The sequence below is a fragment of the Diuraphis noxia genome, unplaced genomic scaffold (genome assembly GCF_037042655.1).
Source record: "Diuraphis noxia isolate RWA-SAM2 unplaced genomic scaffold, SU_Dnox_SAM2 contig0002, whole genome shotgun sequence".
NCBI classification, from domain to species: Eukaryota; Metazoa; Arthropoda; class Insecta; order Hemiptera; family Aphididae; genus Diuraphis; species Diuraphis noxia.
Window position 1 is genome coordinate 68,368,807 of NW_028301712.1, and position 14,784 is coordinate 68,383,590.

The window sequence follows — 14,784 nt, forward strand, 5'->3', positions numbered from 1 at the left end:
AAACGAATCCAATTATTTAAAAAATGTCGTTTATGTTAAGTTATTTCTAACGAGCCAATCATGAATGAATGGAAATATATAATAATTTGTAATAGCGAAAGTTGTATATAGGTAGGTGGTAGGTAGTATACGTGCAAGCGACAGGCGCTTTTTTAAAATATCAATAAATAATTTTCCAGTACATTTCTCAAACAGCCATGTATTTTGAAATATGACGAGGTCGTAATGTAATAATATAAATTACACGAGATGAAAAATGGTGGCCGAGATCTTATAGATGAAATTACCATTATTATTTTACTGCACACCAGAATACCTTTAGTAGCATGTAAGACGTGTAGGTGGTCGTGTACTCACTTATGTTGTCTGCGTTTTCTAGTTTGGGACTCATTGTCGTATCGGCATATCCATTGCCGTCCAGAACAGGCGTGCCCTGCCTGACTGATTGGTCGATCCCTTGGGCTGACGTACCGCCAGCTGTCTTATTTTCGCCGATCGCTGGACTCGGTGCCGACGTACCCGATTTGTCTGCTGAATCGGATCCATCAGTCGACTTGTCAACAGGTGCCATATTTTATCCTGAAACGAAACACTGTTGTTAAAGTAAGAATAACAATAGTAGTATACACATAACCGGTAACCATAAAATATGCCTAGGTTATATTCATAATATTGTAACACTAAAGTCGGATTTACAACTACGTCGTGTGCCGTGTCGTGTTGATCAAATCGTTTTGTGATTGGATATAACTTTTTTGGTATCATATAATAACCTAGTTGCAACTGATTATACCAAGAATTGACTACATCAGAACTTTACCATCTAGTATTTTCAATCCTCCTTTTAACGCATGTCTAGAAAGGATGAAATTCTATTCATCCAATGTCTCAAAAATAATTATAATCCTGTTTACATATTTAAATAAAATAAAATCTTGAGTAGGTTAGGTTAGGTTAGGTCACCTCATGATATTTCGTATTTATTTAAACAATGGACTTACTCATTTCATATTTTATTTATTTATAGCTCAGGCTTTAATTTTTTTCTACCTATTTTCAATAAATAAAATCATGTGTACGCTCAGCTTTTGTAGTAACTTTCCGAATTATTGGTCAAAACTTGTAAATCTTTAGAGTTACGTCATTTATGGCTTTCATTACTCAAGTGTTCTATGACATTCTTATGACATTTTGTGGAACATTTTGAACTTTAATAATGTGTAACAGGGCTTACTACACTTTGTAAAGTAATAAATAACTCAGTAATTTAATTTCATATATACGACCGGGAGGAACGGCGTGTTTGCTAATATTTATAAAATTCCTTAGATGGTTTTTCATGAATTTTTTTTTTATTCAGAATTTATTGTTATTGAGTCTAATCGATAGGTAGGTAGTGTTGGTTTATTAGTTCTTCTTCGTTTAAGTGGTAGGCCTTCAAGACCTTGCAGAAAAACATGTTATTTTATATTAATATCTAGAAATGTATTATAGGTACATAGTACAATATATACCTATTTAGTACGTTTAGTGCAAATTTAATCTTATTTAATTAAAGTATTTATATAATTTTTGTATAAGTATTATACAGAATAAAATACCGAGCATGCCTTCCCTCCAGCATTTATTCTTTTAATAATTAAATTTAAATTCTGGTTTTTAAATTTTGATTATTCTTAAATATAATATTTTTAATTATTAAAATATTTATACTATTCTAGTAGTTCCATGTAATCATGAGGTGATACAACCTTCTTTTTTAATTTAATGAAACCAACCTTTTTTAGAGTGAATTGTTAGGCTGATGATTTTTTCGAAAATGTTGATAAATGTACATAAAAATTTGAACTAGTAGTTTCTGAATTATTTATATGTATATACAATAAGAACAATGTCTTAATAAACGCTTTTACAAGACTAAAATATATGTAATAAATATTTGAATTTAAGTAAGTGGTTATAGTATGTACACTAGTATCTCAGCCTACTTGCTACCTATACTCAGACAATCGTCACAAAATATTAAATGTTAATGGATTCATAATAAAATATTAAACACTATAATTTTTTTAAATCACCATAACCCCTATATTTTCTACTCCTACTAGTTTACCAGACTTATTATTCTTAGACCTTAGTACACACAGTTAAGCAGTTTAAAAACTATTCGTTCGAATTTAGATTTAGATGTTTTATTTTCAAAAAATCATTTATTTTATAATTTACATTTTAGTTCAAATTGGTATTCGTTTTAATTATGTATGCAATGGTATCAGCAAAAATTGTTTGAAATGGTTATGAATTATGATCATGAAGATTAGAGGTAATACGTATATAATAAAACCTATGTGGTAAAACGTAACCCATCTATCGAACGACGCGCTCCTGGTGACAGAATAATCATGTTACATGTTAAGTTATATTTGTATACGAAGATTGGTTTGGCTCTAATCTTCATGGTTATGATAATATTAAATACAGTAAGTTGTTTAAATAAAAAAAATCTCGAAAAAAAAAACAAAAATTTATGCCGAAACCAGGGATCGAACCAGGGACCTTTAGATCTTCAGTCTAACGCTCTCCCAACTGAGCTATTTCGGCTACATGACGTAAATATCATTTTGAGACTTTTTTAACAATTACGCAATACCTACTAAGTACTTAACACTAAACAATAAACAACGAAATCGTCAAATCGAATACCTATGTCACTTGTCACTTGTCAGAGTTTGAATAATTTGAGTTAAGTTACATAACCTATTGAATATAATATAGAAGTATAGAGTATAATGTAAGACGTAAATATAGTAATAGGTATTTTATAGTTTATTGTAAAATGTTTTTACTTTCAAAGTGATCTAGAATTTAGCACGCACCTATAGGTACTAGGTGTCTAGGTAGATGTAAGATATTAGATTTATACGTGTCTAGTTATTTTAATAAAACTTAAAACGTGTCAAAGCCTTAGGTCTAATAAATTGAACAATATTTTTATTCCGTAAATTTTTATTTATACCTAAGTACCTACTACCTAGGCTATAGGTACCTAGCTCATTGCTTTTAGTTCTGTGGTGTTATTCTAGGGGTTAATTACAAATTAACGTATTAAAATTTTTACAGTTTTCATATATGTATATAATTTAAATAATATATTTATTGGGGGTAAAAATATGGATGAGTTCACAGACCCCCAGGGGCGTATTTAGGCCGGGGCCGCCGGGGCCCCCTAGGTGTGTCGAAGTCGGGGGCCACAGGACCTTTATTGTTACAATATTACATAAAAAAAAATACTGAACATTTTTTTTAAAATTATATTTACGTAGAAAAAAATTTGATCTAAAATACGAAACGAAAATAACGGTGTCCAAACAAAAATAAAAGCTCATTGTTCTCTTGCAGAGTATATTCACTGTAACGCCCATAATTTGAACTTGGTTTTAAATGATACTATGACTGCCTCAATTGAAATTCAAAATTTTTTTTCTATTTCTCCTATTCGATTTAATTTTCTAAATATTTTAAAAGATTTAACAAAAATAATATTATTGTCTAAAAATAAAAATGAAATTTCAGAAGCTAAACAACTTGTAAAAAGTCTTGAAAGTTTCAGCTTTGTATTAATGTTTGTATTTGTGAGTGATATACTAAAAAACGTAGATGGTGTCTCACAATTATTACAACACAGAGATATTGATCTTCACAAAGCTACAGGACTACTACAAACATTAACAAGTAATTTGAAAATTGTAAGAGGAAATTTTTCGGAATTTTTCACAGAAGCTACAAATCTTTCGAAAACATGGGGCATAACACCAACATTTAAAAACCAAAGGTATAGCAAAAAAAAAAATGTTTTTTGATGAGCTTTGTGAAGACCAAAGATTAAAATCACCTGGAAAAAAATTTGAAGTTGAAATTTTTAATATAACACTTGATCGTAGTATCAACGAAATGGAACGTAGATTTCAAAGTTTTAATTAAGTTTCTCACTTTTTTAAATGCTTACAACCTATTTCATTATCAGAACTAAACGACGAGGAACTACAAAAGGAAGCAGAAATAGGTACTACAAAAAAAGTATAACCACGATATTTCTCCAGACTTTGTTCATCAGATTCTATCTTTTCGATCATGTTTTAAGGATATAATATTGAAAAATTCAAAAACAACAAAAGAAATTGCAGAAATGTTATTAATTGAACATTCTCCTCTTACAACAACATACCCTGATGTATGCACTGCTTTTATTTTGTATTTGACGTTACCCATTACAGCTGCAGCAGCAGAGCGATCGTTCTCAAAACTAAAAATAATAAAAAAATATTTACGGAGTACGATGGCTGAGGAACGACTGAGTGGTTTGGCAAATATTTCCATTGAGAATAGGCGGGCACGGCAATTTAATTTAGTAGATGTAATTGACAAGTTTGCTCAAATAAAGGCTCGAAAAGTTAATTTTTAAGTATAATACTAAAACATATTATATGTTTTTATTTATAAAATATGCAATAAATAATAAAATAAAAAATATATTTTATAATTATTATTAGCTCATGAATCATTATTGAATAATTTTTTATATTTGTATTATTATTAAATTTCTGTGTTAAAGGGGGCCTCTGTCTCTTATGGCCCTAGGGCCACCAAGTTCCTCACTACGCCACTGAGCCCCCCCCCCCCCCATAGTAATCAGTTGGTACTTCATCATATTAAGTATGATACTTTTATATCTATGTATATAAGTATTTATATATACTATTGTTTCTATTGGTGTAAAAAATACAATTTACACATGAAAAGTTGAGAGGGAAGACATACATAAAACAGTGCAAATTTAAAAGTCCTACTGGTCTTTTTTGTTGTTACTTAAGGCTCGTGAAGAAATTTTAAGAATACCATGAATTTTTTAATAATTTAAAATATTTTTTCCAAGGCGAATCGGAGTGATTTAAAAAATAAATAATACCGTTTAGAACCTAACCTTATATACAATAGGTATGTAAAATGTAAATTACGGAACTATAGCTGTAAAATGAAGAATTAATAAGCATTGATATATTATTATTATTATGTGTACCTATAACTGTTTTGTCTTTCTCCGTGTTGATTCGAAGTTATTCAAATATTTACAGCGTTAATCGATACAATATCATAGCAAAAAAAGTTGTGCGTGCAAATCCAAATCCAGATTAATCCTGATCGATAGGTTTTACGTGACAACTGACAATTGAACAAAATAATATTACATAGTAATATTGTATTTTGTCTGCTGAAATTATCGCATCCGTATTTTTTTTCGCGTTCGGTTATTATCGGCGCAGTTATGATGGGCTAACAGATTTAAGAAGACAACACGCATTTGTTAATAAGATTTAATAGCCTCATGTGTTAATAATCATTTTCTTAAATGTTGATTTTGATTTAGAGGACACTAAACTTGTATGTGTTGTCTCCATCCTACAAGTACATGACATACCAAATTTTATGCTCAGCAGATCACGTTTAGCTCCGTTAGTTTAAAATTTAGAGTGAGTTGACTTCTTATAAAAATTAAAGGCAACATTATTATGAAGTGCTTCTCATAGGCTTTTTATTATAGTTTAATTTAAAAGCGAATTATTAGTGTATTAAAGTTTTAGATTGTTTGTATATCTTAAAATATTCGAGCGTAAAATTTGTTTTGTTATACACTTGTAAGACGGGGACAACACTTGTGGGTGCAGCGTCCTCTTAAAACCATAATTATTGTAATGAAAACACGCATTATTTCTTTAAATTTTTAAGGGAAGAAATAGTTCCTTCTCACACCCCTAAATAGCACCACTTGGCACCAATTTTAATCCGGGCATACAATGACAACCACGCATGATTGTTAATCTCCCAATAAAATCAAAAATGTTTGAAATCTGGAGATCAGATTATAAATATTTATTGGTTCATATAAACACATTGTTGACTGTTTTTCTTTAAAGGTTAGTGCATATTCGAATTTACGGTGTGCATATAGTATATTATGCATAATGCAAAGTGTAGAGTCTGGATAAAGAGCATTCACATATATTTCCTGTCGTTTTAAAATGCGTAATTTGTCTATAAAGTCGCTTTTTATATAAAAATATTAATATATCCTACGTGTTATGATTTAACAATCTGATTTTTTCTGGACGAATACAGTCCATTTCCTTTACATCATTTTCGTACTAAAATGGAACACTTGCCTTCATTACAATGTTGATATATATTATATATTATACTTTACTAATAGTTATAAAATCAGCAGATAATTTAAGTCACGCAATAACTTTTTATTTTTAAATGTAAGAAATCTACTGAAATACCTAGTGTAGTCGTATAAGGCCCTGTAAGTCTTCGGCTGTGACTAAGGTACACGTTGGGGGCATAGTATAGCAACACAAAAGCTTTGCTATTTTTAATTTTTGTAGAATATCTTCCTATGACTTACTATAGATTAGAGATTTACATCTGTATTTGTGTATTGTATACAAAATTGGAAATATTATATTTTATGATAAATGGCGTAATTTTTAACTAAGTGCAGGGAGTTATGCAAATAAGTAAATATTATTTATATTAAATTATATAAATTTATATTAATAAACACGAATGAGGTTTGTGTTTAGTGTGGTAGGGTGTAATCTATTTAATAGATTAGATTAAATCTAATATCAGTATATCACTATCAATATTTAGATAATTACTTTACACTGTACACAGTCTTGTAAAAGATACTTTTAAAAAGTATTCAAGTACAGATACAGATACTTTTAAAAAGTATTTACAGATACTTTCAAATACTTTTTTTTTTTTTAAATATGTTTTATCTTTTTTCCTTAGCCTAGTGACCTTATAGATAAATTGAATTATTATTTATTAATCAACTAAATTATTATTTTTATTTTAGAACTCTAATTTTACTTAAATTAATTAGAATAAGAATAATTAAGTTAGAATAATTAAAAAGTAAGACGAAAAAGTATTTAAAAATAGTATTTGATTTTAAATACAGATACCTTCAAAAAAGTATTCAAATACTATACCCAAGTACTTTTTTCAAATGTATTTAGAATACGTATTTGAGTACTTAAAAAGTATTTGAATACTTTTACTCAAATACTTCTACTCAAGTACTTTACAAGTCTGACTGTACAGTAGTACATAACTATAAGATGAAATGTAAAAATTATTCGAGGGCGTGATCATAATAATTGTAGTTGTATAATTTGCGTAGATTTTTTTCTTGTAACTCACAAACAAAAATGTAAATTATTACAAATAATTCATAGTAAAATCTATAAAATACTTAAATGTTGATATTTTTAGTAACGCTTCGATAATGATTTCCTCGCTTCTCAGGACTACTATTCTTCTTTTTTTCGTAAATGTATAACTATGATATTGTTTATGTTGACATGATATGTATATGGTATTTTGTAATGTTGCTATTAAGTTCTTACCTACATCTTCTTGTAAACCACAAATATTAAATATTCGGCATTTGTGGTAAAAATCCTGCAATAGTACCTAAAATAATATTTTAATTTCTTGTATTCTAAATGTGTTTCAATAATTAATCATAACTAGCTGAACCCGTGCACTTCGTATAGTCCGTTAAAATTCCTACCTCTTATATGTCTCAAAATGTGTGTTACAATTGTCATTTTACTATCAAATTTTTATTTATAGTGTTTTATTTTAATTAAATCATAATCAAAGTATAAAATAAACTTTTTTATACCAAATGTTCAAGTTGATGAAGAGGGCAATTGTCTACATGATCCCCTGTTCCCCTAGATTGCGCCTCTGTAGCTAATGCCCATAGTTCATAGTTGTCGGGCTTATGATTAATAAAATCAAAATAAATATTATAATGTAGTGATTTTAATTATTATTACTATGTATTAATGTATTTATGTTTTTAAATTTTTGTTATTGTTGTGTACGAAAACGGAGATCATTTTTAATTATTTTAATATTCTGTAATTGTAATAGCAATAAATTAGTCTATCTGTCACCATCCGGCCATCCGCCAAGTTCAGACCGTTCAATATGTTGTAATATAGACATTATCTCTAAATTCTGTCATTGTCTTTTTTCTAAATTAACATCATGACGGTCGAATGATAAATGTAACCACCATAATATCACCAAGTTAAAAACTCTTAGTCAAATATCTCAATGTTTTTCTTATACGTACCAAATATTAAATATGCCACAGAACCTACTATGGGAATTAATTGATATTCCTTTTTAAATAAAAACTAAATTTAAAAATAATATTAATATATTATACATCTATTTCACTGTTATGACAACAATGTAAATAATGTATATGCCAGGTAGTGCCGACGACAGCACAGCATTATTGCTGTTATAGTGGGGGTTGTAAAGATGTGTGAGTGCACACGGCAAGCAACGCGCCTCGCTACGTAACAATACGGCAGACTTTATACTTCCAATAACTATTTAATTAATTTTTTGGACTTTTCTCATTAGATGACTCATATGCACACCAAATACTTGCGTTAAGAAAAAAAATCGTGAAAATCGATCCGGTAGAACTTCAGATATAACTGTCATAAGAAATCGCCTCACGTTTTAATAATATAATAGATATTCATGTGGTTCGTCGTGCATATATATAGAAAATTGATATATAGGTAGGTAGACATACATTTCAATATGATAATATGGCATACGTCATCAGGAGCCCAGTCGTGTCAGCCATTTATTATTTTTGTTTCTATGTACGACCCTTACATTATTATAATACGGTTTTAGTATATTGTAATCAACTAATAAATATGTAAATTAGTAAATCAATATAATTTAATGAAAAAATATTTACTTATAACTAATAGTTTTATAATTGTTATTATCGTGTAGACATTAAGTATGTTTTGTACGTATACATTTCGTTATCGACGTTATTGTCTTGGTCCTTGGATGTTAGAAACTAAATATGTGCTGATTTCGAAGACACTTGTTACGGTTTCCATCAGCTCTTTGATCAGTATTCTGACGAAGGAGTATAAAGGGATTTAGACACTGTATATTCTTCAGACGACATGACCGTTTAAATATAATACATCCATTGACATGATAGTACCCTTATATAGTATACATATGCGTAAATATTACGTTGAGTCGGATGTCTGGAGGATCAATAAAGTCGTATACACGTATAAGAAATATAAGAAAAGGCAAGTTTCCGGGTGACGTTGAAAAATCGCCCGTGTAAATGCCAATTAGAATTAAACAGCGGGGGATTTGTTGAAAGGGTTAGAGAAACTCTTTTCATCTACCAAGTATATTACCTATATATACACGAATACTGTACCACGACGTGCGTTCATGTTGTGCAGCTACGCGTTTTTTCCCGCTGCTCGTTAGTACACACACACACACATATGTATATTATATACAATTGTGTATATTATATACAATTATGTATAATTGTATATACAATAGCAGGTACACTGCTACATTATATTATAATATAATAATATTAATATACCTGCACACCGTTCATATAAAATGTGTAGGTACCTACGTGAGTATAAAGTGCGTGCTTGTTTGGTCGACGTTTGGCGCGGTGGGTCGAAATCGATAAACCTCGTTGTATAATGTTATATACACACACGCCCGTGGCAGGGAATACTAAAGTGCGTGCGCGTAATTTATGGAATGCAGAGTGCAGTACGGATATAATATAATAACAATACTCAGGAGATGGATAGAAAGAGAGAGAGAGAAAACATATACAAGTCATAAAATTATAATAGATAAAACTTAAGTTAGGTATTGAGTTTACGCAATACGCATAATACGGCTACATAATTAATGCAAGAATTTAAGTTTGAGAATCGTCGCGCACCCGTTCAATATAATATTTCAAACGTATATTATAATCGGTTAGGTACAAGGGGGAGGGAATTGGGGGTTTTTTTTTAGAATTTTGGAATCTGTTAATTGATCTCCCATCTGATAGTCATTCGGAACTTGCTGGTAGCACTGAGTTAAGATATGAAAGAATAATATTATACCTATAAAATTCGAGGATGTTTTGAAAAATAACTTTCACATCAACTGTAACTGGCTTAATACGAATTTATTAATACTTCCGATATCTGTGTATACCTACCTGCAACGCATTAAAAAAATCCTTAAATTTTCAAGGACCCGGAGAAAAATAGACAGTTAGCTGTCCTACAGCTATAGCTACCTTAAAAGCTATAAACGAATACAATTATAGGTACCAGTAGCTAGGAGCTAATTGGGGTCATATTATAAATTATTACCACAAAATGTATGGTTTAAATTTCATGCTCATATAATTGGCAATTTTTATACTGCCAAGTATAAGTAGGCATTCAGTATTAAGAGGTTTTCTATTTGTTTATTTTATTTTGTATATCTATTGAAATAATTTAGTAATCAATAATATTGTTTCAATATTTACAACACTGGCCCTGTATTTCGCTCAACACATGTAATACAAATAAATAGGCAGTATAATAATAATAGGCAATAATAATATTTTAATTTCATATTTTAAAGCCAGACATTAATTTTGAACAGTACGATAATAAGCGAACACGCTCCGACACATACTCTCCGACTTGAGTGTGTGTTGCCACGGCGACGAAGGATTGATAGTCGGAAAGTGGTGGTGGCGGTGGCCTGCTATTTCGCTCTCTTGGTTATCCTCTTTCTAACACTCCACCTATCTATCTCTCTCGTCGTTATACCTCCATTGATAAAAATCCAGACCGCTAGTGGTGTATTCCATCCATGACGTCACCCGCAAGCGCAATGAGTATTACACATTTTGCAAACACGCCCTTCAAAGATGTATATAGCAACTACATATTGCCGACGACAATATTATAAATATTATTCGTCTGTGCAGATGACGACGGATTCTTTACTATATACGTATATGACGTCGTAGTCTGCAGTGGGGGATTTATAGAGTTATATAATATTTTTGGAAACGGGTGCAAAGGCCTGAATGTACAATTTACCAACATGTATACTGTACAGTGTATAAACTATAAATTCTCATGTTACCTTGGAAATCCTACCAAGTCTTTAAATGTCAGTCATTTTTCTACCCTTAAAAGTGTATGCCGAAAACACGTTATTTGTATTTTTATACAAATACATTATAAAATCTTGTTTTATACGTATAAAATAATTGGTCATGCATTTATTTAATAAATAATATTTTATTTGTATATATCGACGTATAAGATAACCTAATGAGTCTGCCTATATTTTTAAAGGTTAATAAATACATTTACATTGTCTTTCGTTTCTTATAGAAAATATTTAGGTATCTTTACAGTTCTTAATTCGTAAAATGTAATTTTTGAAGAAGTTTATTGCATAGCGAATCACCTAACAATAGTTTTATAACACAACTTATAAAGTTATATGAAATAAAATTACCAGTAATTGCATTATTAAAAAATATGATACATGAGTACCTGAAAATGTTATGATCACAATACCTACTAATGTAACAGAACATTTGATTCTTGAAGGTTGGACTTCCCCCGGACAGAGATGAAAATTACTGATGGCCACCTCTTATTCTTTGGATCCACCACCGTGTATTAAAATGTTTGCGCTGGTATGATTTGTTTGACTTTCAAGGACAGAAGCGTCAGAAGCTGAATATTACTAAATTTATGGCTGATGGATATAAAAAGGTGGCACCCGCATATTTCAAGAGTTGGCGAAATTCTATCGAAAATTTACAAAAAGATATCGTGGTATTTATAAGTTTGTATAGATTTCGATTTTGTACCCGGGTACAACTTTTTTTTAAATTCATAATAAACATATTATTATAGTGTACGGTACACGTCATGGACAATAGTGTAAGACTAAACATTTTAAAATTAATGCGTTGTTAACTTAAGTAACAATCGTGGATACCACATCCGTAAGGTGGAAATTCTATACAGCTATGCATTCAGTTTTTCATATTTAGCATTATAATAATGCATATCTTGCTAAAATATGACGTGGCATTAAGTCACTTTAGTTTTCGTCATAATGTATAATTTATATGCATGGCAACAAAACCACCTATTGTGTATTATAATATTACGATACATAATTATACATTTTTGATATGCTTGTTTATACATAACGTATGTGATGCGATTTACACATTTTATGTGATATTTTGGGAAACACGTGTGATCAACCACAATATGTGAATAAAATACAAAACATGTCACTGCTGCGTGTCATCTCTATCTCCAGCGTCTTATAAATTTTCAAAATTTAATATTAGTTTGGATCACAAAATTCAGGATAGAAAATACTATAGAATTTCACGATTTTAAGATTTTCAAAAACTTTCTTGTTTTTTCAAAGCAATGATAGTGATGTCTATATTAAGTTATATGAATATTTTATTTGCGTATAAAAAATATTTCAAGTGATATCAATACGCATTGTTTTAATTTTTGCGCTTTGAATCTTTTACATAAGCCATATGACGTCATAGACTTGACATATACATATTATGGAAATCATAATTTGATTAAGTATTCACACATTTTATTTATTATATCATCTAAGTACTTCAGAGAAGTGAGGAATGTATGTGTATATTGGCTAACAATTTTATAGTGATTTTATGTTAACGCTTAAAATATCAAAATTGTTGCACTGCTCCCTTATTTTTTGGAACTCACAGATCAGTGGGGATCTTTGATTTTTTTGGGGAGATTTTTGAGATAGCAAATCATATGAAGTGGCGGAGATAAAGGGTTACACCTCTCACAATTGTGTTCTTTGTTTGTCTCTTTGGTATCACTACTTAAATTAATTTAAATGCGTTATTAATAATAAAAAAAAACCCTCATCTCTGAATAGTTCTGTGTACGATACTGAACGCATGCTTACTTCATGAAGCACCTTTAAATGGAGCGTGAATGGCATTCGTATTTCTAAGTTGTAAGTTCTCAGTTCATCATAGTTATCAGATTTATTATTTCTCTTAAGTAGAAACTGGAGAAACTAGTTGCTCATTTCCTCGTCTAACTCTATTATTATATTGAATTACACTTTACTGAATTTAAACTTTTCCTCCGTCTGGAAAATCGATATGTACTCGTACCTACCAAATGTGTCTGCGTGTTATGTGATTTGCAACTTTCATAATGCAATCTGCACCGCACGTTTATTATATTATATTTATTACTTGTTACGTGTTGTATTATTTGTGATATATTGATTTCAATATTTTCGTACTTAGTGTATAAATGCATGGTATCGGGTGCAATATGATATGATACAACTAAAAACGTTTGAAAAATGTCTAAATACAAAATATAATAATTGTAATAGAGACAAATTTAGTACAAAGGTGAAATTGTTGTGACGGAAAATAACCCTATCAAAAACATGATTTTGTGATGACACTGCACTATCACACATGACTTAACGTTATATATATACACATTATTTGTGTGTTATATAATATGTATATTGTATAATGTATATGTAGTAATATACTACTATGCTAATGACGTTGCATTAATTATTGGGCGTATGTAATTTATGCCAAAAATAACCCTTAAAAAATATACAAGTAATTTGTGCCACTTTTAAGGTTGTAGGTACTCGTTCATTATGCCACATAAAACTAAATATAAGAGCAATAAGTAATCTGCGCCATTTTATACCTTAAAAAATTGTTATTTGCGCCACTTTCAAATAAAGTAATACTTTGTTTTAACAGATTAACATTTTGTATTTTTAATAACTTATCAATCAGGTTTATTTTAATAGTTATGTTTCTCTAAAATTACTAAAAATTATTAAAAAGGGTACTAAAAAGCATAAAAATCAGTCATATTAAAATTATAAATAAATATATTTCAGTATAGTATGCACTTTAGTCTTAGAATATACGTGATCAATCTCGTCTTTACTTATTAGCAGTAGAACATAACACTATGTATAGGGCATGCGTCAGTATATTATCGTATAGCCAATGCGATATCAGTTAATTTATCAGCTGGAAAATTCAAAAAATTATTGAAGTTAAAAGTGTGTCGCAGATTACATTATATTCCATTTCGTTTTCTGTTGTGGCAACAAATTACCAAAACTAACTTTTAGATGTGATGCAAAATACAAGTTATATTTTTATATTTTGGTGCAAAATACCATCCCTGAATTACATCTACTCGAACGGTTGTGGCAATTACCCCAAAAGACACACCATGGTTCCCATTACTGGCGGTGAAAATTAATTTTATTTGTTCTGATCTCGTCTTTAAGACTGCAGAATCATGCGATATTGTATGTATCTTTTACTTAACCGAAATACCTAACCGTATAACTCACTAAATACATAAAGTATATGGATATATTATAATCAGTGGCGTATCCGTGGGAGAAAGTTATTACAATCCTATGTTATTTTATTAGGGTTCTAAAATTTCATATATTTTTTTTATAAATATTGTATGAAAGTTTCTTGAAATATTTCATTTTGATGAAAAATAAAAAATAAAATTTTAATTTAAAACTAAGGGAAAGTATAGTAATCACTTTTACTTAGTTTAATTTTAAATGGAAAATGTTATAGATACATTATTATGTTATAGTACATAACATAAATTATCATAAAATACATAATTATTATTTATCTTATATATATATTATATATATATATTTATATTTTTCATATATCGTGATCAGGAATACAATATTCATAATCACTAATCAGATATG

At 29.5% G+C, this 14,784-nt stretch overlaps 1 protein-coding gene and 1 non-coding gene across 4 annotated transcripts in view; both read right to left on the reverse strand.

The window, feature by feature from the left end:
* LOC107166281 (synaptotagmin 1-like) overlaps positions 1-14,784 on the reverse strand; it is a 42,768-nt gene that overhangs the window by 12,667 nt on the left and 15,317 nt on the right. For all 3 annotated transcript variants that reach the window (XM_015514879.2, XM_015514877.2, XM_015514878.2), the window contains exon 2: positions 358-579. In XM_015514879.2, coding sequence (XP_015370365.1) covers positions 358-571 — 214 coding nt within the window. In that variant the 5' untranslated portion in view covers positions 572-579. The remainder of the gene's footprint in view (positions 1-357; positions 580-14,784) is intronic.
* Positions 2,529-2,601, reverse strand: TRNAF-GAA (transfer RNA phenylalanine (anticodon GAA)). Its single transcript has one exon. It is a non-coding gene; the product is annotated as a tRNA-Phe (tRNA).